At 49.3% G+C, this 24444-nt stretch overlaps 3 protein-coding genes and 1 long non-coding RNA gene across 7 annotated transcripts; 1 reads left to right on the top strand and 3 right to left on the bottom strand.

The window, feature by feature from the left end:
- LOC124983582 (uncharacterized) lies at window positions 1-7067 on the bottom strand. The gene is made up of 3 exons (XR_007108468.1): window positions 6228-7067; window positions 3093-3230; window positions 1-189 (listed from the first exon to the last, which is right to left on the bottom strand). It is a non-coding gene; the product is annotated as an uncharacterized LOC124983582 (long non-coding RNA).
- Window positions 6522-9695, top strand: Cd63 (CD63 molecule). The gene is made up of 8 exons (XM_047550969.1): window positions 6522-6606; window positions 7191-7267; window positions 8185-8373; window positions 8560-8634; window positions 8728-8823; window positions 8933-9073; window positions 9280-9363; window positions 9538-9695. The coding sequence occupies exons 2-8, from the start codon at window positions 7202-7204 to the stop codon at window positions 9601-9603; spliced, it is 717 nt and encodes a 238-aa protein (XP_047406925.1). The 5' UTR covers window positions 6522-6606; window positions 7191-7201; the 3' UTR covers window positions 9604-9695.
- Window positions 9696-10509: 814 nt separating this feature from the next.
- Rdh5 (retinol dehydrogenase 5) lies at window positions 10510-14110 on the bottom strand. 4 transcript variants are annotated; one of them, XM_047550965.1, is made up of 5 exons: window positions 13993-14110; window positions 13094-13420; window positions 12645-12903; window positions 11140-11339; window positions 10510-10864 (listed from the first exon to the last, which is right to left on the bottom strand). In XM_047550965.1, exons 2-5 carry the CDS (start codon window positions 13401-13403, stop codon window positions 10641-10643), a joined length of 993 nt encoding a protein of 330 aa, XP_047406921.1. In that variant the 5' UTR covers window positions 13404-13420; window positions 13993-14110; the 3' UTR covers window positions 10510-10640. The 4 variants fall into 4 exon arrangements, with proteins under 4 accessions (XP_047406921.1, XP_047406924.1, XP_047406923.1 ...); XM_047550968.1 differs by having other exon boundaries at window positions 11140-11303; XM_047550967.1 differs by having other exon boundaries at window positions 13997-14103.
- A 690-nt stretch (window positions 14111-14800) lies between these two features.
- Window positions 14801-18844, bottom strand: Bloc1s1 (biogenesis of lysosomal organelles complex 1 subunit 1). Its single transcript, XM_047549339.1, has 4 exons — window positions 18670-18844; window positions 17871-17943; window positions 15810-15942; window positions 14801-14992 (listed from the first exon to the last, which is right to left on the bottom strand). The coding sequence occupies exons 1-4, from the start codon at window positions 18728-18730 to the stop codon at window positions 14882-14884; spliced, it is 378 nt and encodes a 125-aa protein (XP_047405295.1). The 5' UTR covers window positions 18731-18844; the 3' UTR covers window positions 14801-14881.
- Window positions 18845-24444: the final 5600 nt, after the last annotated feature.

Here is a 24444-nt window from a genome sequence, read left to right as displayed (position 1 = left end):
CCTGCCTCAGCTACCTCTAGATCTCCACTTTTGCTCTTCTCAGGTCTCCCTACCTCTTCCCTGTCTTTCTCACTGATTGCTTCCTCTCAGGTCAATGGTGAGGTCCTTATTGAAGGCCCTGGTGGAGTTGATGGTCACAGCTGACTGCATTGCCTAGCCTTGCCAGCAGGAGGTGCCACATTCCAGCTCCTGGTCAAAGAAAAGGTGGGGTCTCAGAACAATGTCTGCTTCTCTGGGGATATCAAAATTCCAGCAGATGGGCTGATCCAGGAGGTTAGAAAGCATGACCTGGATTCCAGGTAAGGGAAGCTGGAGAGAAGCAGAGGGCAACTGGAGGCAGAAGCGGTAGGAGGAAATTCATTCTCTAGCGGGTAAGTAAGGAGAGTATAGGCAAAGCAGATCAAAGTTGTTGCCAGATGAGGCATGGTATATTTATGCATGTATGTGTTTGTGTACGTGTTTGTGTGTGTGTGTGTGTGGGAGGCGGGAAATAGCATTGGTAAGGGCATGAGGACAATCAAAGGGTGTGGCTAAGAATGGGAACCAGAAATAAGAGATGTAAAGGCAGGACAAATGGCTCTGGGCTCTGCCTAGGGGTGCCAGTAAGTCCACACCCCATTCCAACCTTTCCTCTTCTCACTCCTAGTTCTCTGAGCTGTGAGACCAGATTCTTATGGAGGAATCCAAATGGTTTGAGAATAGCCGGGGTGAGTGCTTTCCCCGCAAGACCCTCAGCCCCTGCCTAGGCCTTTGGTCTTTCAATCCCAAGGAACAGACCTGAGATAGCCACCTAGCCCCAGTATTGCCTCTTAATTTTTCCCATGTTCCTTTCAGGAGAAATGTTAGTTGTGAGACTGACTCTCAGGTGGAGACTGCTGTGCTTCTATGCCAGGTCCTGGACCAGAACTACAAGCAGATGGGATCCTCGCTGAGGTGGTGCGCAGGGAAGCCATGAACTTGAACAAGGCTCCTGTGCTGAAGTCTCTAGACCCTGTCTACTCTTCAACTGAGCATTTGGATCAAATCCACCCCCCGCCTTTTTTTGTCCTGGAACTGGCCATTGAACCCACAGGTACCCTACTATTGAACTATACCCTCGGCCCTTTTTATTATTTATTTATTTATTTTTGGTATCAGGGATTGAACCCAGGGGCATTTAACCATATCCCCGGTCATTTTTATTTTTTATTTTGAGACAGGGTCTTGCTAAGTTGCTTAGGGCTTCATATAGAGTTTGTACAGGATTTGAGGCTGGCTTTGAACTCACAATCCTCCTGCCTCAGCCTCCCCAGTTGCTGGGATTACAGGAGTGCACCACCATACCCAGCTTATTTTTGAGACAAATTCTCATTAAATTTCCCAGGCTGTTCTCAAACTTGTGATTTTCCTGCCTGGGCCTCCTAAGTAGCTGGGATTACAGGCATGTGCCACCAGGCCTGGCTAACTCATCATTAATGGTGTCATTGACTGGGAGGAAGCTGGAACAGGAGCCAGGGAAGATGGGGAGAATGAGGAGGCAGAAGTCAGAGTCTGGAGGTCCAAGAAATAAGGAAAGGAATAAAGACAGGTCCCTGAAGACAGTCTTGCAAAGGGTTGGATGGGGTGGAGTGTGGGGTGGATTTGGAATAGGAGTTGGGCCCTGGGACTTGGCTTGAAGAATTGGACCAAGGCCAGAGTGGTAGGAGGGGCAGAAGGAGGCTGGGTTGTTCTTTCCAACCTCTATATTGTTACCTCAGTTGGGGTGGGATGTCTAGATACTTCTCAAAGCAAAATCATTTTAATTTTCATGAGTCTAAAAACAGACTATGAGACTGGGCATGTGGCACACACCTGCAATCCCAGTGTCTCAGGAGGTTAAGGCAGGAGGATTGCAAATTCAAGGTCAGCGTGGGCAATTTAGCCAGACCCTATCTCAAAATAAAAAGTAAAAAAGGGCTGGGGATGTAGCTCAGTGGTAAAGGTCCCCTGAATTCAATCCCCCATACTGTATATAACAACAACAACAGAGTATGATAAACCCTGATCACTTTTTAGGTACTGTGGATCCAACCTAGTACCTCATGCATGTGAGGCAAGCACTCTATCATTGAGCTGTATCCCCAGACCTAGCATTTTCATTCTTTTTCTTTATTTTGGGGTACATGAACCCAGGGGCAGTTAACCACTGAGTCACACTCCCAGCCCATTTTTATTTTTTAATTTGAGGTAGTATCTCACTAAATTGCTTAGGATCTCGCTAAGTTGCTGAGGCTAGCTTTGAACTTGCAGTCATTCTGCTTCAGCCTCCTGAGCTGTTGGGATTACAGGCATGTGCCACTGTGCCTGACTCATTCTTTATTTTTTCTTGGTGCTGGGGATAGAACCTAGGGCTTTGCACGTGCTAGGCAAGAGTTCTGCCACTGAGCTATATCTCCAACCCCTGCCTTAATCATTTTTTTTTTTTCCCAGTGCTGGGGATCAAACTCAGGTCCTTGCACATGCAGGACAGGTGCTCTACCGCTGAGTTACACCCCTAGCCATTTTCTTTATTTATTTGTTTTGTGGTACTGGGGTTTGAACCTGGGGAGTTCTACCACTGAGCCACCTTCATAGCCCCTTTTATTTTTTATTTTTGGTTAGGGTATTGCTAAATTGCCCAGACTGGCCTTGAACTTGTGATTCTTCTGAAAAGCTGGGATTATAGGCATGCACCACTGTGCCCAGCTCCATTTTATTTTTGAGTTGAGACAGGATCTCATGGTGTTGCCCAGGCTGACCTCAAGCTTGCAATTCTGCCTTAGCCTCCTGAGTAGCTGGGATTACAGGTATGTGCTCCCACACTGGCTTGCTTTATCATTCTTCAGGTAACAAAATCAATCTTAATTTTTTCTGTGATCCTCAGAACTGCCTTATGAGATGGGGAAGGACTCTGTTTTCCTCCTGCTCAACTGGGAGGAGGCTGAGGGCAAGAGTTTAGCCAGGATCACCCCCTGTTGAGACCTGGCAGAACCAGGTCAAATACCAGAGTTTCTCCCTCAGGAGTGTCCTACTTGGGTTAGGTGTAATGAGCCTACCTAGTACTGGAGTAGGTATATCAAGACCCTGGTCCTTACCTGCAGGTTACTGCTGACGAGTGGCTTCATCTCTCTGAGTTCCACTTCCCTTGCAGTGAGAACATAAGGACTTTGGCAGTGTGTTCTCTCCTGGGTACTACAGTGATCTAGTCCTTCCATCATGAAGCATGTGGCCTCCTTAGACAATGGGGGAACAGTCAGAACTGACCACCCACAGTGACTAAAGCATCCCCACCTCTTCCCCAGACTCTAGCAACCAGTACCTCAGTGATGAGGTCACTTGAGAGCCATTCTGGGGTATCTTTCCCTCCAGGCTGCAAAGGTGTCTGTCAGACTCTGGGGAACCAATGCTGGAGATGGTCAATGAGTCTTTCTAGCAGCAGGACCTGCAGGTTTGCACCTTATTTTGATTTAAACTTGGAATCTGGGAGCTGTTATTAAGCACCAGTGCCTCCTCCTTGTCCAAAGCTAGGGCCTCTTGGTTTAAATTTCAGGCCCCCAATTCAGACCCAAACTCTCTCTCTCTTTTTCTTTTTCTTTTTCTTTTTTTTTTTTTTTTTTTTTTTTTGCGGTGCTGGGGATCAAACCCAGGGCCTTGCAAGGCAAGCACTCTACTGACTGAGCTATCTCCCCAGCCTCAGATCCAAACTCTTGACTTTAAATTCCAGTCTTTCAACTGGCCCTGGGTAGAGGCATTGGTAGAGCTGCAGGGTGGATTGGCTTTGCTTGGTGGGGAGGGACAAGGGTCCCTGGCCCAACTTACCTACCACTAGCCAGTGCCAGGCACCCAAGGGGCAGCAGTCTGGGTCAGTGTGACTTGGTGGCATATCTGTAGGCACACTTGGAGTAGGTGTTGGAGGCTCTGAAGGATGTAATGTGAAGGGCGAGATGTGAGGTCAGCCCCTTCTCCACTCAGAGGTCCTTCTGCCCTGTAGCCCAGCAGATACATGGGGCTGTGTGTTGACTTTCCAGGATGTAGGAGTGGACTGTTCTTTTATTATTATTATCATGGTAAAATACATATAACATGAAAATAACCATTTTAACTATTTTTTAGAGTACACTCATACTGTTGTGTGTATTCATATTGTTGTACGATCATCACCACCATCCATCTTCAGAACTTTTTCACCTTTTTTAACTGAAACTCTGTACCCATTAAACTAACTCTCCATGTGTCCCTCACCCCAGCACATGGCAACCACTTTACTCTCTGTCTCTGAGTTTGACTCAGAATAGGCTATTCTTAGCCTCTCCTTCCAACTCTACACAGACTCGTTCTCTGGGGGTCTCCCTGGCCTGCCTGTCACTGCTTTACCAAGTTGCTGCCAAAACTGTGCATTTGCCATAGTTTGCCTCTACTCCTCCCCTGGTGCTCCTTTAGGAGGGCCCCATTCTCTTGACCTTCACCTTACTCTTCCTCCACCTAGCTGGATGTCTCCAATTCCTCCCTTTATTCCTGGACCCAGCAGGTGCTCTTGACATTGCTCTGGAGACCATACCACCAAATGACCTTCTCTTGCTTATCACCCAAAGTTGACCTTCCTACACTACTTAGTACTTCTGGCCACTTCTTGTTTTCCACTTCTTGTCTTGGTCTCCTGGAGAAAGGGAGAAAATATAGGCTTTGGAAACTCCAGAGATCTGGGTTGAAATCCTGATTGCCTTTTACTAGCTTGGACTATGGATATTAATATACTATGTTTCGAAGTCTCAGTTTCTTTATTTCTAAATCAAGAAAAATAGACAGGTGTGGGAGTGTATACCTGTTAATCCCAGCAGCTTGGGAGACTGAGGCAGGAGGATCTCAAGTTCAAAGTCAGCCTCAGCAATTTAGCAAGTTTCTCAGTAACTTAGTGAGAACTTGTCTCAAAATAAAAAATAAAATAAAAAAAAAAAGGGCTGGGGATGTGGCCTAGTGGTTAAATGCCCTTGTGTTCAATTCTTCAGTTCAGTTGACCCTCTTCTTGTCTCAAGAACGGCTTGCCCCTTTATTGTTTATTTCCTCAACCTCTGTGAAATTCCCTCTTCTACTCTTTGTCCCTCTGAGCTCATCCAGCTGCAGGAGGGGCTTCTACCTTTCTTCATGATAGACAGAACTTGGTTCTGCCTCCACCCAGAGGGCAGGTCTGCTGTCTTTCTCTCTGTGTTCCACATGCTTAGCACATGCCTGGCATCTAGTGGCAGGACAAAAAAGCAATCCAAATCAACCAAACAAAAAAAAAACCTGATAAATAATTCTTTCTTTGGCATCCTGACTCCTCCTCCACAGACTGCCTGCCATGATAAGGGAAGCAAGGTCCACAATGGAATTGGTATAATCTGCTGGAAGGGTGTGATCCTGGTAACTGGTTCTCAGCCAAGGGTGGATGCCTTCCCTTTGCTCTTATAGTTTCCTTTTTTGTGCACCCCGTAGACCAAGATTAAGGAAGTGGCTCCTGAAGTAGAACCTTAAGAACCTGAGGAATAGGGGCCCAGACTCGGCGGGTGAAGGCTGGTCCTTTACATCCTTTAACCTGTTCATACCAGCGCCTTCTAGGGACCACTAGTGGCAAACAGGAAAGGAGGCAGCTGTACCCATCCCCCTTTCAGTCTCACCTAGCTTTGTCTTCTGGGATGAAAAGGGTTGTCTGCAGGAATGAGATGGGGAAATCCAGAAGATACAAACCTCCCCTGCCTAGTGTCCTCCCCCACAACCCCATATCACGGTCTGATCCGTAGCAGGGGAGTACAGACTGTCCATCTTCCCCCAGAGGGAGGGACCCGACTTTTGACATATGATTGAGGATGGCCCTGGATAAAGGCCTTCTCCCCATTTTTCGGTTCAGGAGCCCTGGAAGATGAAGAAACTGTGCTAACAGAAGGGGACATGAACACCCCCTGCGGCCCCCCCCCCCGCCCCCCGCATGCTAGAAATGTTGGGAGACTCCCAGGACTTGATGCCAGGGACTTTCTGGAAGTGTTTATTCAGGCCCCACCCGTTCAATCCATAGCTTTCTGCAGACTCGGGGATTGGAGCGGGGGCTTAAACAGAAAGCGCGAGGATCCGGGTGGGGTCTCTGGGTGATGAAGGATGAGGCTTCTCGGAGACCACCTATTCAATTTGCCCCAGCTTGGCAGTCTGGGTGCTTAGAGGGCAACTCTGGGGTCGTCCATCCTTCCTTTGGCTCTTACCAGCCTCCTCTGCTTCCAAGAACGAAAGAGAACCAGGCGGTGCTCCGTCCTGCTTCCACAAGGGACCCGGGCACAGTGAAGTGCTGCCCTGGGTGCCTTCCCTTTTGGGGGGCGAGCGCTGGCTTCCGGGTAGAGGCCACGTGGCCCTGGCCGGGCGGGGGGCTCGGCCCTCCCTTTGCTGACCGTGGTGACTCAGGCCGCAGCTGTTCCCGCGTCACATGAGGAGGCTGGCGGCCACCGGGCGGGGAGGCGGCGGGGGAGGGGGCTGTGGCTGGAGCCGGGGCGGGGCCGCGCGGCAGGCGGGGCAGGAGCTGGGGGGCGCAGCTAGAGAGCCCCTGAGTCGCGGCGGGAGAGGAGCGCAGAGCCTCCGGGAGCCCAGGTGAGGCCGCGGGGCCCTCGGCGGACGTGGGCCTGGTTGGGGAGACCACTTCGAGTGTCCTCTTCCAGGGGCTCGCTCCAGCCTCCGAATACCCGCCCCGAGCTCCACGCCTCTCCCGAGACCCTCGAGTAACTGTGCTTAAAAGTTCGAGGAGCCTGGGCAGGATGGGGTGGGGGCGCCGGCCGCACTTTTTTCGCGGGGAGGACAGCACCCAGCGGAAAGAGGCTGGGGGTCGGGTTGGGCCGAAGACTGTCTTTCGGGGTTACTTGGGCGGGAAGGGGGTGTTTGACGCCTGCGGGCGGCGGGCAGAGGGTCGGCATCAGGCTCGAGCCCTGCGGGCGCCCTCGCGTCTATCCCGGGCTCCGGAGGCGGCAGGGGAGGTCCGGGCTTCGCGGCTGTAGCCCCCACACCTCTCCGGCCGCCGAGCAGAGGGGGCTGGGAGACGTGGATCTGACCGCGGGTTTCCGGGTGGGAGGGGCCGGGAATGGGGGCCGGGCAGGGAAGGCCTCGAGGGCCGGCGGGGAGCCCGGAAGCCCCGGCCCCCCTCGGCCCCTTCTAATCCCCCCGCCCTCCCTCTGCCCCAGGCCCAGCAGCCATGGCGGTGGAAGGAGGAATGAAATGTGTCAAGTTCTTGCTCTACGTTCTTCTGCTGGCCTTTTGCGTGAGTGGGGAAGGGGAACGATGGAGGCGCGCTGGCAGGGTGCAGGGAGCCCAGGCACAGGAGTGCTGAGGGCTGAGGGACTAAGAATAAAAGCAGCTGGAGACCAGATGTGGAAAGAAAGCCCAGGGAAAGGGCCGAAGGTGGAGCGGACACCCCCTCCTCCAGCTTTCAGGGACTCCTGAGGCTAGTTTGGACCGAGAATGGCCAAACTGGATGTGCAACACCCCCACCCCCACTTCTCCTGGCCCTTCCTGTCTGGTGACCCAACCACTTGTGATATGGGGCAGTGGGGCAACCGCCAACGGCCTGATGCTATCGCCACGAGGCTTTCCTCCACTCCTCACCCTGCTCATCCCTCTCCATTCCCTTTTCACACTTCCTCCCTGCCAGCTGATTGAGGATGAGGAAGGGCTCTGCCCACCTTAATTTGTTTCTGCCCTGGACTCCTCCCTGGGATCCTAGCCTGAGAGGCTACTACTGTTTGTTCAGGGAGGGGCACACCACTCTTGCCCCTTTTCCCTCCTTTCTACTCCCTGTCTTGAGGACCTTAGTCACTGGAAGGTAGTGAGGGGGCAGATCTGGGAGGGAATCTGGCTAGGAACCCTGGGGGCCTAGTGCTACTTTTAGGTCAGGAATGTGTGCCCTGGGGTCAAGGCTTTCTGTGTACTTCGCTTTTTTGCATGGGTCACCCCCTGGCTAAAGAGCTGTTTAAAGGAAGTCCTGGCTTCAGGCCTCCTTCTCCCTGAGTGCCTTGAACAGATCCCGTCTTCATTGTGGGTCAAGGATGGGAATCTCCCTGTCCCTAGTCCAAAGTTTCCTAGAGGTGTGAGAATCTCTCTTTTGGATGGGGTCCTCCCTGTGTCCCTGTCCTGCTGTATTGTGGTTCTGGTCCAATCCTCACTTGCCTTCCCCTTCAGGCCTGTGCAGTGGGATTGATCGTTGTGGGTATAGCAGCCCAGCTTCTCCTGAGTCAAACCATAACCCATGGGGCTACTCCTGGTACTCTGTTGCCTGTGGTCATCATTGCAGTGGGTGCCTTCCTCTTCCTGGTGGCCTTTGTGGGCTGCTGTGGGGCCTGCAAGGAGAACTACTGTCTTATGATCACGGTGAGTGGGACTAGCATGGGTGCCTGAGAGTGCCAGAGGGCATTTCTATGGTCGGGGCTCACTAGGGTGGCAAGGTGAGGTGGGCTTGGGAGGAGGACCTCTGCAAGCTTTCCAAGGACTGGCTGGGCCAGAGCAGGTCTTTTTCATCCAGACTCCAAACCTGACTCCCATCCTTTGCTCATGCAGTTTGCCATCTTCCTGACTCTTATCACGCTAGTGGAGGTGGCTGTGGCCATTGCTGGCTATGTGTTTAAAGACAAGGTAAGCAGGGCATAAGGGGAGAGCCCTGCCTTGTGCTGCTCTGGGACCCCGATGTCTAAATTTTGCCCTCAACAACTCTCTTCTTACTCTAAGGTCATAACAGAGTTTAATAAGGACTTTCAGCAGCAGATGCAGAATTACCCGAAAAACAATGATACAGTTTTGATCCTGGACAAGATGCAGAAAGATGTGAGTGGGGCTGCTGGGAATAGGAATAATGTGGGAAGGGGATTCTTGTTTCTATACTGAAGATGATGATTCACTTAGCATATTTCCTCCCATATTTCTCTACTCCCAGTTTAAATGCTGTGGGGCTACTAACTACACAGATTGGGAGAACATACCCAGTATGGGGAAGAACCGAGTCCCTGACTCCTGCTGCATCAATGTCACTGTGGGCTGTGGAACTGATTTCAACCAGCATGCAATCAATACCCAGGTAGGGGGAAGACTGAGATAGTATGGGACTTAGGAAATCTGGGAAATGTTTAAGAGATAGGGTAGTTAACAGGGCAGGGATGGGGAGGGCTATGAGAATTCTGGGGCTGGGGGAAAGGACAGAGGGTTTGGGAAGAGACAAGAGGGGCCAATGAAAGTATATAGATGTTTCAGATGGCTTTGCCTTGTGTTCCTGCCTCCCTACAGGGCTGTGTGGAGAGGATTGGGACCTGGCTGAGGAAGAATGTGCTGGTGGTGGCTGCAGCAGCCCTGGGCATTGCTTTTGTAGAGGTGAGAAGCCCTGGGCAGAGGCTGGGACCTCTGGGTTGGGGACAGAGAAAATGGGGAGGAGGGTACTGGCTTGGGGGACAGGGAGTTTTGAGTGTGTTTGGGATCTTGTGGCTGTGTCCTAGATAGCTTGGCCTTCTGAATCTTATCTGCCCTCTTCTCCATCTTTCCTTCTAGGTCCTAGGAATTGTCTTTGCCTGCTGCCTTGTGAAGAGTATCCGAAGTGGATATGAAGTAATGTAGGCGGTCTGGTCTCTTCAGCCCCTCTAGGGGAGTGGAATAGAATCTTTCAGGTTTTCCAATTAAACGGATTATTTTTTCAGACCAAAAAGAGATGTTTTCAGTTTGTCTTAGAGTGATCTTTGAGCCATTTTCTTTCCTTTTTCCATGTTCCTTGTCCTCTGGAAACTTTCTCTGTGTGTAGCTCTGGGAGAGGCAGGCCTGAGTTGAGGGGTGTTTGGGAAAGGAGGATTTTGCCAAAGGTCTTGGTCTGGTTGGGGGTGGGAGAAGTGGGGATCCTAGAGGAGGCCGTGGCCCAGTGCCTACCTTGTCTTGTGCTCCCAGGCTTAGCACTGGAACATTCATGAAGCTACCTTGTATAAGCCAAAGGGATTTTTCACCAAGGTCCTACCTGGTAGAGCCCAGTCCATATCCTCCACGTATATCTCTCTGGCCTTCTGTACACCTCTGAGGGCCAGCAAACTCCTTCCCCCTCTAGTCCTCAAGGGGATCTTGCCTCTTTCAGAGTGGTGATAACATGCTTGAGACCTGTGAGACTAGTGTCCCTCATTTTTCACTCAATAGGTGAATTTAAGTGAGTATTGCCTTCTATTAAAACCACCCAATCTGGCCCTGAACCCTCTTCATCACCTACTCTTCTCCCCCAGGAAAAATAGATAAGGACATTCCTACTACAAATACAAAATTGTAACCTTACTCTATGTAGAAAAATACCAGAAAAGTGCCTTCTAGTGGCCATCCTTCCACATGCAACTTCAAATGTCACCTATAGATGCAAGGCAATTCCCTTATGCCCCCAAGTGGGTGCTAGCTGTTTTGCAGGCACTGAACAGGCCAGAGACTGGGCAGTAAAACAGCTTAGGGTAGTTAGCACTTAAATGGGGTCAGTTTCCCACTGGACACCTTCATTTTGCCTGCCTACTGTTTTTATTTTTTAACAATACACATTCAGTGTCTATTTTGTGTCAGGAAGTACCAGGGTGGGGACAGAAATAAAAGTCCTTGCCCTTGAAAAACAGTCTGTTGTTGGTAGGGTGGATTCAGTAGACTGACTGGGAAGGCTTGGGAAGGACCCAGGCGAGCACAGCATCCACCAGGCTCGCTGGCAGGTAAGAAGCAGGCAGCCAGAGCAGCTTGGCGTCCCAGCCTGGGCTATAGCGGGTTCGGGGGTGACGAGCAGTCAGGGCATGTTCCACACATTTGCTCACTTTGGTTAGGTCCGGGTCACAGATCAGGTTCATGATGCGTCGCTGCACTTTCAGGTCTGCAGCCCCATGAATGGTTGCAATTAGCATCACTTCCCCACTCCACCCCATCTTAGGCCCTATTTTCTAGATCCTTGGGCTTGTTGCCCCATAGAGATGAATCTTCACTTCCTTCCCCATTTTGGGGAGAGGGCAGGTTCTATCTAGTCTGGACACTTTCCTAGGGCCTTCCATTTATAAACCCTCCCACCTCCTCCTCCCAGCTGATGAGGGTCTGGCCTTTCTGGTCCTCTCATTTCTCTTTGTGTACCCCTGTATGCGCCCAGCTACTCACACGTGGTGAGGAAGGCCTCCCCATAGTGGGCCTGCATGGCTGGAGGTAGTCTTGCCCAGCAGGCCTGCAGGGTGTTCTCCAAACTCTCCAGGTTGGTCACAGGGGTTCGGAAGAAGCCAGGCTCCACGATGGAGACGCGTACCCCAAAAGAAGCCACATCCCGCCTGGAGTGTGGGTAGAGAGGTTTCTGGGTTCTTGCCCTATAGGGAGGGGACTTTCAGGGACATAGATGGGGAATCTTAAGATGGAAAGTTATCACAGGCCAGGGACATGAGTCCTGGTAGAGAGACTCCTGATATCTGGGACAAGGGGCTAGTGGGGTAAAGGGAGAGAGGTGTGTGTATCATGGGAGTCAAACCTAGGGCATTGTGTATACCAGTCCAGCGCTTTATCACTAAACTATGCCTCTGCCCAAGGGAGGTATTTTTCATGTCTATAATTCAGAGCAAGGGCCAGACAACTTTCTAAAAGGGCCTGATAGCAAATATTTTAGGTACTGCAGGCCAAGAAACAAAGTTAATGGTATTATTAGGTAGTTATATAACCATTTATAACTCTTTAAAAATGCAAAAACCATTATTGGCAAGATATCGAGAATTACTGCTTGCCAATTCTTGATCTAACAGAACCCATTCCCTAGCTCCCAAAACACAGGATTGAGTCCTGAGTGCTGGACATGTAATCTAATGGGGAGAGTATCAATATATCCTACTACCCTTACCCAGATGCACAGATCTAAGGAAAAATATGTGTTATATGATGCCAACTGCAAAATTAAAGACTAAGGGACAAGGACAAAAGTAGACATTAAAACGATCTGCTGAGTGATAGTGGTGAGGGCCAGCTTCCTTAGAAGGTGTGCTCAGCTTGTACAACTTGGGCTTCGCTCCAAATTCAGGCCCTGCTGCTCCCCTGTAGTCCTCAGCAAGACTCCTTGGTGCTTCCATGGGACTTTTGAATGTTATTTAAAGATGAGGGGCAGGAGAACATTAAGACCAAGCTCCACAGGCAAGCAGACCTGGGGGTAGAGGTCCCAGTGCTTCCATAATGAGTTTTGTATTTATAGCTACTCTTACAGGATTGTTGGGGGAATAAAATGAGAAAATGTAATGTAAAGCTACTTACTTATTCAAGTAACTGGTAGTAGTAGTTTTGCTTCTCCTGATAATGATAGCAAGCTTTTTTTTTGAGTATTTACTATGTTCCAGGTACTGTTGGGATCTTACATATACCTCATTTCATTCCCAATATCCACAAGGCAGGTCTTCTTGTCCTGATCTAATAATCGAGGAAAGACTGGAAAAAGACAGTAACCTACCTAAGGTCATAAAGCTTGCAAAAATGCTGGGCTATGAACCCATGAAGTCCAGCCCTAACCTCTTTCCCTGTCAACCTTCCTTGGTGTTATCCTAATCATCTCTGTGGATCAATGCCAAGCAGGCACCAACACGAATGTTCAGTGGGCTGCCTGTTTGGCTTGGAGCCCAGAATCCTGCACCCCTCACCTCAGGCTGTCAGAGAAGGCCTCCAGGCCAAACTTGGAGACACAGTAGCCCCCGCCATTGGCTGCCAGGCGACCTAGGACGCTGGTGATGTTGATCACCCGGCCTCGGGCCTTTTGTAGCAGGGGCAGTAGGGCAAGGGTGACCCCGATGGGACCCATCGTGTTCACATCCAGCACCCGATGGAAATCATCCCGTGTCAGCCATGGTGTGGGTCCGATGATACCAGCCACACCAGCATTATTCACCAGACCAAAAAGCCCTGTGGGGAGACCAAATGGGGTTTGTGTGTGTGTGTGTGTGTATGTTGGGGTGGCAGGGTGAGACATTTCCATGTTCTCTTCTTCCTGGGAGGATCTGAACATTGTTTCTCCCCACTAGTACCTCTAGCTTGGGGTAATTGGGACCAGGAACACACCATACCATGTTCCTGGTGGCTTTACCAAACTTACCTGCTTCCCTAACATGTGTCTCCACCCATTTTGCTACACGCTGGACACTTTGGGGATCAGTGACATCCAGCAGGGTGGTATGGAGGCGGGAGGAGGCCATCTGTTGTAGGGTCTCTGCACCAGAAGGGGTCAGGCAGCTGGCCAAGACTCGGAAGCCCCTCTGGTCCAGTCGCAGTGCCAGAAGGCGCCCGAAGCCTGAGTCGCAGCCGGTGATGAAGATGAAGGCATCGCTGGCAGGCAGGCTCTGCCGGTCCCTCAGAAACCACAGCACTGCCCAGAGCAAGGCACCCAGCAACACAAGCAGCCACATGGCTGGACCCGAATGACCTGCAGGTGGCAGCCCAGGCTGAGCAAGAAGACTTGTTCTTTATTTTGGCCCCAAAGCCCGTGCCTTTAACATCCTTTCTAGCTGAAGTGACTGGTCTGAACAGACTGAGAAATTATCTGCTTGGCAGATAATTGGCAAAGTATGGCTTATTGGGCAAAACAAAGATGTGGGCAGACCCTATATTTGTGGCTAACTAAAAGGATGAGCTGGGTCCTGTGTGCAGACCTGCCCCGTGGGAGCAGAGAGATCTTGTTTGCTCACACCTTTTCTCCTACTAAACCAGGGCCACTGGAAACTCTTAAGTATAACCTGAGCCTTATTTTTGGAACCATATGTAGGGCCAAGAGCCCTGCATTTCGGTCATGATGGCCCCAAGCTTGCTGTGTAATGGTAGGTATCTTTCTGTGTCTCTGAATCTATTTTCTCATCAGCAAGCTGGGTTACCACCCCAGGCCCACTCAGAATTGTGGAGGATCAGACATAATGTGTGAGGAAGTATGTTCAAAGCTTTGAGTTATCAATACATATCTAGTCTTCCTGTAACACCCCCAACTCCCACTGTCCCACTTACCTACTCTGGGGAAAGCTGGCAGATATTACAACGTGTGAAGCTGCTCTCTTAAACAGAAGTAAGAGACTTTGCTTTCAGTCTTCCCAGGCTCCCACACTAGCTGCAGCTAAGTCCAAAGTCCAGAGTGGGTGGACTTGGGAGTCAGGAGTGTTAAGTGTACATGTGATGGGGAAGGGGAGGGTCAAGGAGGAGGAGCTAGGGCGGCTGGAGACTGTGTGACTGAAGGGAGGTCTTGGCAGAAACCAGATTTGTCCAGGCCACCTCCTGGGGCTATCTTTCTCAGCCTGGGTTCCTGATTATTTATGCCATGGGCTCTCAGGAGGAGGAAGCTATCAAGGATGGCAGCTGCTCCTCTCTGTTGGTGGCTCTGAACCTGTCATTCCTCTGCATTCTCTGTCCTGAAGTGCCCCCAAGAATTAATCTTCCACCTGGTCTAGACTCATGACACTGCTTAGCGCCAGCCTGGGAGAGGCCACGAGCACGTGGAGAGGCAGAAAGCCAGAGATGGGGACTAGGCCTGCTCTTTGTCTTATTTCTCCTCTGCAGGAAACTGAAGTCTGGAACTAGGAAGCATGGGGCACTGGAAACTCTTAAGTATAACCAGAACCTTCTCTCCAGAGGTGTGGGAAACTTCCACCCTCTGCTTACCCAAAGGAACCTGCATGAGGCCTGAGGAGAAGAGAATTGGGATAGTAAGAGGAAGCCAGTTCCACCCTTTATCAGAAAGGCACCTCTCCCTCAGGGAAACCTCTGAATTCTCTTCTTCCAACCTCACATTGAAGCTAGTAGCTCCTTAACACACACCACATAGAAATGGACACTTGAGTTTTATTCATCAGTTACCTCTGTGGGTGAGGCATGAGGGGTAAGGTAGAGGAGGGAAGAAGGGCTAGGAGGGGGCAGACTGCAGCTGCCCTTTGTAGACATATTCCAGTGCAGTGGCAATTGTGCGCATATCCAGTTCGATGCTCCGAGCCCAGTTCTCTACATCCCCGATTTCCTGGGAAGGATGAGAGGAGGGATGGAGCCCAGGAATCAGGGTGGGTAGGGTGGGTACAGTGGTTCCCAGTGTGGGCACATTTTTATTCATCTTCTGAAAAGGTCTTTACTTGGATCTACTAACGACTTTTATTTTATTTTTTATTTTTATTTTTTGTGGCAGTAGATTGAAACCAGGGATACTCTACTACTGAGCTACACCTCCAGACCTTTTAAAAGAACTTTAAATCTTGAGTTGCTGAGGCTGGCCTAGAATTTGCAATCCTTTTGCCTCAGCCCCACAAGTAGCTAGGATTACAGGAGTGTGTCACTGCATCTAGCTCTTCTCTCTCTCTCTCTCTCTCTCTCTCTCTCTTTATTCCAGGTTGGCCTTGAATTCCTGGAATCAAGTAATCCTCCTGCCTCAACCCTTTTGAGTAGCTGGGATTACAGGTGCACTTCACAGAGCTGGGCATGTTTTGAGCACTTTTTCCTTTTTTATATCTTATTTATAGACACGGTCTTGCTGAGTTGCTTAGGGCCTCACTAAATTGCTGAGGCTGACTTTGAATTCTCCATCCTCCTGGCTCAGCCTCCCGAGTTGCTGGGATTACAGGCATGAACCATTGGGCCTAGCTGAGCATTTTTTCTTTCTTTTATTCAGTCTAGGGATTGGCCCTGTACTACTACTTCCACCCCGCAGTCCCTGCTTTTATTTCTTTCTCTAGCTTCTCTGATAGAGGTATCTGAGACAATACCCACTTCCTCCTAACTCAAGGCCTGAGGTAACCAGACTGGAGGCAGCCAGTGGGAGTTGTGACACGGGGAGTGTGGCCCACCTTGAGTGCTTGGTTGAAGTTCTCCACCATCCCGATCCACTGGCCTGTCTGCTTGGCAAACTGGGCAGCCTGGACCTGAAGGGTCTTCACCTCATGGTCCAGCTTTCTCTGGTTCATGTAGGCCTGGGCCACACTAAGAGTTGGAGGAGGGAGAAGGTTAGCTCATCCACCCTGTGGGGAGTGGTCTCCACGAATAATATTCCACTGTAGTTGGGAGGCCAGTTAGGAGTTAGGGTTGGGGAAAATCTTAAGATTTTTGGCTCTTCATATATGTAATGCAAATGACTACCAGTACATGCAAATGAAGCCAGTTTTTTCTTCCACTCCCAGGATTCCCAAGAGAGTCAAGTTGGGAGCTCACTAGAAACATACCATCTCCTATTCCCCAAAGGAGTTCCTGCAGCTGGGTAGGGGAAGGGAGGGTTAACCTGGGGGGACATCCCTGAGGAAAACGGGGGTGTGGCGATGCTGGGAAAATTCAGCAGCAGGGACACATCTGGCAATGACTAGAAGTCCAGGGATCTGTGCAAGAAGTTGGGAAGGGAATTGGGACCCTCTCTGAATCTGGGGTGGGATGGGAGAGCAAACCCTCTTCCCCAGAAGCCCTGGTTCAGGAGAGGATATACAGGGGTTTCTTCTTGGCTCTGTGTCTTTCCTAACTCTTCTTTCGCCCACACAGATGAGAGAAAACACACACTCCAGGCAATCATTTTCTCTTCTCCTCAATCAAGATGCTGGCTGCAGTTACTATTGCTACTACTGGATTGATGTCCCCAATTCTCCAACAATGTTTTTTGCTTCCCTCTTCCCTGCAACGATTATTCATCCTTCCTTATTGGTTAATTAATCTTTCACCCCCTTACCCCAAAGCTCTAGGTCAGCCAGGAGAGTTCATATCCGGTGCCCACTGGAATGTGTGGGGGTTGAAGGAGACAAGGGATTAGGGGGGTCAAGAGAGTGGGCAGAACACCTGACAAGGGCTGAGATAGACTAAGCCTTTGTTTTCCTTTCTGGGGTATAAGAGGAACCGTGGGCAGCAACACAAAACCCTTTCTAATCTGGCTTTGGCTTAGCTGCCCTCCAAGCTGAAAGTGGGGTGGCCTCTAGCAAAGAAAAGAGAGAAAAGCCTGGGCCAACTGCACAAATGGTGGCACAGCACAGCCCAGGAGGCGCCAATGTGGGAGGGAGAAGGGACAAAAACCTGCTCCTCCTCTTTGGGAAACAGCACTGAGTGAAGAGAGCTGTCTGGAGGAAAGGGAGATTAGAGGTCCCAACCACAGCCATAGACTTCCTTTCCCCTCATCTCCCCCCAGATGAGTAATGAAGATGACCCCAGCCCCTGCATGACTCCCTTGGATGACTCAGTCTCTGGATTCACAACCAAGCTGTTTTAATTGCCCTGGGGTGGAAAGTAGCACACTGCCTCCTTCCTTCCAACAGAGGATCAAATCAAAACCTCTGTACTCTTCTGAGTCACTAAGGGTCAAGAGACAAAATTCTTTGTTCCTTCCCAAGTCTTTGGCGATTATTGGCATTCTCATTTAGGGCTGGGGCAGGGGGTCATCTCTGGAGACGCAGGAGGGCAGGAGACAGCCTGGCTCTGTCCTAGCTCCTGGCATAGTTTCCACCTTCACCCCCACCAGCTGTGCCATCTCTTTCCTGCCAGCTGTTGCTCAGGCTTGCCAGGGGTGGTAGGTGGAGGAAGGGTGGTAAGCTATGGTGAAGAAGGGTGTTCTCTCACAAAAGTGACAGCTGGACTTGGAAAGGCAAAGGGATGTGGGCAGATGGCATCAAGCTGTAAGTGCCAGGCAAGTTAATGTGAGGAGTGGGAAATCTGGCCGCCTCTCTAACCACTGCAGCTGCTCCTCCCTCACCCAGTGTTAGTGGTCAGAACTGACTTCAATCTCTTTCCACAAAGTTGAAATGGGAGGCCAGGGTAGAATAGGGGAACGAATGGGGCATCCCAACCCTTTAAGAGCAGTCTGAGGGTCAGACACCTTGTTAGTGCCTGACTTGGGTGGGTGGGGGAGGGACCTGGTGTTGATGGGAAGAGGTTCATACCCCACATTGAGGTGATCCACCAAAGCTTCTGTCAGGCAGGTCGCTGCAGTGATAGCCTCGCGCCTCCTCTTCTCTAGGGGTGGGGGAAAAGGGATTGGAGACTTGGTTTTTGAGGGGTGGTGCCAAAAGTTCCTCACTTGCCCATTACTGTTCTGCTAGTTCTCCGAACATCCGACTAATCTGAGAATACCCTAGTTTAAAAGGATCTTGCAAAGCATAAAGTAATCCCCATTCATTTTAGAAATGAGAAAAATGATACCCTGAGAGGGGAAGGGCCGCACTCGGGGACACCAACGAGTCAGTTCCAGCACCCAGGACTCCTGACTCCCAGGTCTTCTTTCTCCACTCTCTTGGCTAAAGAATCTGTAACTCCGGGATTCCCAGCCTAGATTTAGGAAAAGCAGCGCCCCATCTCCTGGGTGGTTTCGGGCCTCCTAGTATCCAGTCTCTGGGAGGTCCCTGACACCCTCCTCCCTGCAGCACAGTTCCTGCCCACTTCCAGGAAGATAGGCTACCCGGACCAATGGCAAGGCGTCCCTGAGCAAGGGGCGGGGTTAGGGTGACGCCGAGGCGGGGATCGGGGGAGTTGCCGAGGGGACTGGAGAGTTGCCAAAGGGACTGGAGCCCGTTGGCCCCGGAATGAAATTCCAAAAAAGCCGCCCCTTAATTCTCTCCTCTACACCCGGTGCCCGCCAGGCCTAGCCCTTCCCTGGATCTGGGCTGTTACTCGAGGTCTAGGCCTGCGGTGGAAGCTAGGCCGCGGCCGGGGACGAAAAGGCCGACAGGACATGCGGCTCACCCTGCAGCTCCTTGCGCTCATTCTGCTTGGCCTGGTGCTCTTTGAGCAGGCGGGACAGCATGGTCGCGACGGGGCTGGGGGTTGGGCACGCCGGCCCCCCTCCTGCTGCCGGAGCTGGACTGCACCTCGGTTCCCGCGGGGCCGGGGTCACGTGACCACAATGTCACGTGAGGTCGGGAACCGCCCTCTTTTAGAGATGTGGGTGGTTGGTTAGTGAAGATCTTGACGATTCCAGCCTAGAAGATTGGCACGGCCGATGAGCTCTTTTCTTTATTGGGAGCTCACTTTGGTGAGTGTTGGAAGGAGTTTTCTTTAGGACCCATATTGCAGAGCCAGTTTTTAACATCTCCCTTGGTTCTCAGGCGTTGCCAGGCTGTCCATCACGGTTCGGTTGTTGGGGCAGCAGAGGCTCCCTGGACTCATTGAAATTCTTTTCCTTCCCTCGCCTTACCTCCTGGCAGTATTGGCCGGTTCTCAGTTGATTCTCACCTCCCTCTCTCTACATGAGAACGCTTTCCTCTCTTCCAACCCATTCTGTTCTCACCACACCGCCGAGGTCCCTCAACTCTGGTTGATCATTGTAGAGAAGCATTTTAGACACTTCAAGAGGCCTTCTCGGGAGGTTTGCTAATTTGGCGGACTCCGTGTGGTGAATGTACAATTCCATCTCTGTCCTTTTGTGGTCAGGGAATGCGAACCCATTTTAGTCTCAGCAGAAGTGCTGCCGCCAAAGTAAAAGGTAAATTATACAACGCCTCTCTGAACTGAAGAGGAATGTTTCCAGGATTAACTCCAACAAGAAAAATTATAAACATCATCAATATATTGCTGTTGCTACAATGACTCTTGGTGTATCTTTTTCTTTTTTTCCTTTCTTTAAGGAAAAAAAAAAAAACTTGTTTAGAGATGGGACTCTCGCTTTGTTGCCCAGTCTAGTCTCAAATTCGCTGTTCCACTGCCTCAGCCTCCTTAGTACTGGCACCCAGCTCTTAATGCATCTTCCACTAACATGCTGAGTGACTTTGGGCAGTTTGCTTATCCACTCTGGATTTTAGTTTTCTCTTTAGTAAAATAAGGGGATTGTATTAAATAAGTGATTCTCAACCCTGAATAAACACTAGAATCACATGGGGAAGCTTTCATTTATTTATTTATTTTTTGCGTTACTGGGTATCTACATCTGATCTACATCCCCACTTCTTTAAAATAAAAAACAAGAAAAAATTTTTTGTGGGTACAGGGTTTGTCCAAGTTGCTGAGGCTAGCCTCAAACTTGGTGATCCTTCTGCCCTAGCCTCCAGAGTAACTGGGATTACAGGTGTGCATTACTGGGGAGGTCCCTGGGGGAGTTTTTAAAAAAATTACTTGATCTAAAATGTATTAAATAGATTCTCTGAGAGGTGAAGCCTAGACATCAGTATTTTATAAAAGGCTGTTTGAGTGATTCTAATGTGCACCGAGTGTTTAGAATCACTGGGCTAAATCACATCTAAGACTTTCCAACTTTGACATGCATGCATTTAATGATTCAGTGGCAGAATTAAAATTTATTTCATATATCAACTATCAGGAGAGGATAAATGAGTACTGGTTGTGTTAGAATAAAACATTCTTCTTTAATTTTATGAACAAGAGTTAAGAATTATTGATTGGTTGGTTGATTCAGCTATATGCAGAATAGTACCTTAAATCCTGAGAGATGTGCAACTATAAAAAGATAAGTGAGGGGGCTGGGGAGATAGCTCAGTTGGTAGAGTGCTTGCCTTGCAAGCACAAGGCCCTGGGTTCAATCCCCAGCACTGCCAAAAAAAAAAAAAAAAAAAAGATAAGTGAGGAGAAGCACATGAAATGTTTAAGTGGAAGCATAAAGCAGAACATTAAGTGCCAGAATAATAATTTTCAATAGGGATTGGGGTATAGCTCAGTGGTAGAGTTTGCCTGGAATGTGGGAGGCCCTGGGTTTCATCTCCAACATTGCCAAAAAAAAAAAGAAATCTAAGTACAAGTGTTGGATACTGTGTATGTAAGTGTCTGTGTGCTCATTTGTATATTACAAACATTTCCAATATTTCCTGAGTACTTACAAGAGGTTAAGCACTTTACATGTTTTAATTTATTTAATCCCTCAAACAATCCTGTAATATTATTGTTGTCTCCAATTTGCGAGGAAAAATCAGAGGTATGGAACATAAAAGTAATGAAGCTCAACAGCGGTAGGGCTAGGGTACCAATTCCAGCTGTGACACCAGAGGCTGAGTGTAACCACTCTATACTGCTTAATTCATGGGAGAGACCCCAGGAGGAGAGGCCCAGATGCGCTTCTCAAGGAAGCTCCCTGTGTGGTCACTATGCCCCTCGAGTTTGTAGGGCATGAGCGGGAGGGAATCCTGGCAGGGGAGGAGTGTTTGGGAAGAGGCTCTGCTCCAGAGAAGGGCTGATCAATAGAAGCGGGAAGAGTGAGAGCATCATAGGGCAGCCTGGCCCAGTTCTCCCCCCTCTCTGGCTTCTGCTTCCATCTGCAGTGAGCAAGCAAAATAGAGGCAGGTTGGAAGGTGTGTGGTGCTTCATTCCAAGTTGTGGGACTTGGGAGGGAATGACTTGGGCTGGCAGGGGTGCCAGAGATGGTGACGTGGTACAAATGAAACAGAGGGTGAGGGCTCAAGGGAGTTGGTGTTGGGGGCTTCAGGGATGAGTCTATGAAAAGATTAGGCTGACTCAGGGAGAGTGTCAGCCTCATCCTCTGTTACCCTCACCGCTCTTGGCACGTCTCCCAACATTTTCACAATCAGGTTAGAGACTGCATGGATTCTGTAGACATTAGCCCTGCCTGCCTCTCCTATACACTGGCTGTTCCTTTGCCCTAGTGTTGGACAGTGAACTTTATCTGGTGACCCATGTGATCTCTCCAGAGTGATCCTCCATGTTTTCTTTTCCCAGGTCCTTGTTGTTCACTGTCTAACCTCAGTTTCTGCTGGGGGTGAAGCTCTGATCCACCTGTCTGTGGTACAGATGGACTCAAGTTGCACACATATCCAGAGACTGACTCTTGAAATTTGAAGTCTCTTTTCTGCCTACCTCTCCCTATAATTTATACCCAGATTCTTTTTCCTTAGACAGAATGAATGCAACTCCATGGTAATTTTTCATTAATTTCCTTGTTCCTTGGAGATATATCTTAGAATTATTATTATTATTTTTTTTCATACTGGGGATTGAACTCAGGGGCACTTATCCACTAAGCCACATCCCTAACCCTATTTTGTATTTAATTTAGAGACAGGGTCTCACTAAGTTGCTTAGGACCTGGCTAAGTTGCTGCGGCTGGCCTTGAACTCAGGATTCTCCTGCTTCAGCCTCCCAAGCTGCTGGGATTACAGGTGTGCACCACCATGCCTGGATTAAAATTAGTTTTAATTAGGAAACTCCAAACTGATTGACTGGGAAAGCACTAGGGATGGAAGTTGTTGAGTTGTTAGGGGTTGGATGAGGACTGAGGAAAACCATGGAGAAAGTGGAGAAGGCTTTTGCATACTGGGAAATCTGGCTGGGCTTCAAGTGAGGGGGCCGTTGGTGGTGTGGCCAAGTTCCAAATGTTGGCCTGAAGCCAGGGCTCAAAGAAAAGGGGCCCTCAAGATGGTCTAAATGGCTCCCTGTGGGAAGTGACCTTCCAGTTCTCCTCTCCCAAGATGCAAGAGTATCTCTTAGATCCTCAAAGACTATAGCAGTCAAGCCATTTCCCCATAGACTCCCCCAATCACATTTATGTTCTTTCTCTCACAGCCACTCCCAGAGTTCAAACTTTGGCTACAGCGAGAATTTAGAGAGCAGGAAGGAGGAATCTAGTGCTGGCGAGGCGGGTGGGGTGAGAAAGTCTTCATGCTGTGCATTCTGGGGAGGGAAAACCTGACCCTGGGACCTATGCTTCAAGCCTCTGTTGCCAAATGAGGTGGAGGGAGAAGTTAACCCTGGAGTGTGTGTTCTGGAAGTGTTTGTTTGTAAGCTAGAGACAATGGCTGGAAAAAGTGTGATCCAGGGAGATGAAATTAGGGATCCCAGATGGAGGGGGAGGAGGTATTAGAGGGAGAGGGAATGGAGAAACCCTTATTTTCCATTCAGACAAAGGCCAAAGTCTTTGCTGGTCTGGACATTTCTCAATGTTTGAAGAATTTTGAAATTATTTTGAAATAATTTTGAACTCAGAGGAAGTTGCAAAAATAGTACATGAGGTCCTGTGTACCCTTCATTCAGTTTCCCCCAGTGGTGACATCATATATAACTGGTAGAACAATATCAAAACCAGGAATTTTTTTTTTTTTTTTGGGTGCTAGGGATCAAACTCAGGGCCTTGTGCTTACAAGGCAAGCACTCTACCAACTGAGCTATCTCCCCAGCCCCTAAAACCAGGAATTTGACATTGGTACAGAATTGCTAACTAGCCCACAGGACTTATTCAATTTTCACCATTCACGCTTCTATTCATTTGTATGTACGTAGTACTATGCAGTTTTATCCCATGTATCCCTCAGCTCAACCCCAAGTAGATAAGTAGATTTCTCCTAAAGCAGCATTGAGACCAGAATGTTGGAGTAGAACATAATATTGTATTGAGAATTGAATTAAAAACCATTGCTTGAGTTGGGGGATGTAGCTCAGTGATGCAGCATCTGTTTAATCATGCACAAGGCTTGAGGCCCTGGGTTCAATCCCCAGCCCTCCAGCCAACAAATAACCCCCCAACAATACTGATACTACATTATTCCACTCATACAGCATTTTCAAATGACAAAAACTATAGAGATGAAGAACATATTAATGGTTTCCAGGGCACAAAGATGGGTGGGTCCATTATAAAGGGATAGCAGAACAGCATAAGGGATCTCCTTTATAGAAATGAGCTCTGTATCTTGATTATGTTCCATTCCAACATTACGGTCTCAATTCTGCTTTAGGGAAAATCTACTTGTCTAAATTTACTAGGCTGCTCTAGTGTTCTTGTGAGTTACCAGCCCTCCCTTGCCCCACTATTTATAGACGGGCTAATTTGGGTGGCCAATCTCTTCTGCTTCTTCCTCCTGTGGCATGTGAGGTGACTTCTCAAATATTTGGGCAGAGGAGGTCAGACGCAGATTCTTGGCATCTGATTTCACCCTTAGATTTATCAGAAGCCAGGGGAGTGGGAACAGAGGCAGGCAAAAGCTGCAGGTGCAGGGAGGAAGGCGGCAGGGGCTCTAACGGTTTTATGGCCTGGGTTAAGAGGTCTGGACTGGAAGTTAGATGTCCTGAGTTCCATCCTGATTTTGCTATTCTGCATTCTCTTACCAGCTTCTCTCTACTGTCTGGGCTCTGAGAAAAAAGATGGAGAGGGCATGTCTGGGGGATAATGAAGGTAGAATCCTGGTCAGCACATGTATTTCCTTCATAGCACTTGTTTAGAGAGGAACTACTGCCCTGTCGAGGATGTCCACAGGTGAAGTATTACAAAAACAGAGGGCCAAATCATCAAACGTATTTTAACTTACCTGGAGCAAGGATTGTCCCAGGCCAGCAGACTGAGAACCCACCTTTTTTTTTTTTCTACAAAAAAGTATGATTTTGAATAAAGAATCAGGTGAGACAAAGGGGTCATGGGAAGAGGCAGTAAGTAGGATACATATTGAAACTCTGAGGAAAGGAAAGGAGAGAATCATAAGAATATGAAGAATATGAGAGCAATTGAAGGGCAGAGACATTAGTGACATTGAGAAATAATCTGAGAAAGATTCCAAGTGTAACAGA

The sequence above is a fragment of the Sciurus carolinensis genome, chromosome 4 (assembly GCF_902686445.1).
Source record: "Sciurus carolinensis chromosome 4, mSciCar1.2, whole genome shotgun sequence".
NCBI classification, from domain to species: domain Eukaryota; kingdom Metazoa; phylum Chordata; class Mammalia; order Rodentia; family Sciuridae; genus Sciurus; species Sciurus carolinensis.
This window is presented reverse-complemented; position numbering and strand designations above follow the sequence as displayed.

Coding starts and splice junctions, on each gene's coding strand:
- Bloc1s1 (XM_047549339.1), bottom strand. CDS start 18,730: ATGCTGTCCCGCCTGCTCAAAGAGCACCAGGCCAAGCAGAATGAGCGC. Junction 17,944..18,669: donor TGAGCGCAAGGAGCTGCAGG/GTGAGCCGCATG, acceptor CCCCACCCCTAG/AGAAGAGGAGGCGCGAGGCT. Junction 14,993..15,809: donor ACTTCAACCAAGCACTCAAG/GTGGGCCACACT, acceptor CATCCTTCCCAG/GAAATCGGGGATGTAGAGAA.
- Rdh5 (XM_047550965.1), bottom strand. CDS start 13,403: ATGTGGCTGCTTGTGTTGCTGGGTGCCTTGCTCTGGGCAGTGCTGTGG. Junction 11,340..12,644: donor GCCTTCTCTGACAGCCTGAG/GTGAGGGGTGCA, acceptor CCCTCCCTATAG/GGCAAGAACCCAGAAACCTC. Junction 10,865..11,139: donor GGAGGCCTTCCTCACCACGT/GTGAGTAGCTGG, acceptor ATGGGGCTGCAG/ACCTGAAAGTGCAGCGACGC.
- Cd63 (XM_047550969.1), top strand. CDS start 7,202: ATGGCGGTGGAAGGAGGAATGAAATGTGTCAAGTTCTTGCTCTACGTT. Junction 7,268..8,184: donor TTCTTCTGCTGGCCTTTTGC/GTGAGTGGGGAA, acceptor CTTCCCCTTCAG/GCCTGTGCAGTGGGATTGAT. Junction 9,074..9,279: donor AGCATGCAATCAATACCCAG/GTAGGGGGAAGA, acceptor GCCTCCCTACAG/GGCTGTGTGGAGAGGATTGG.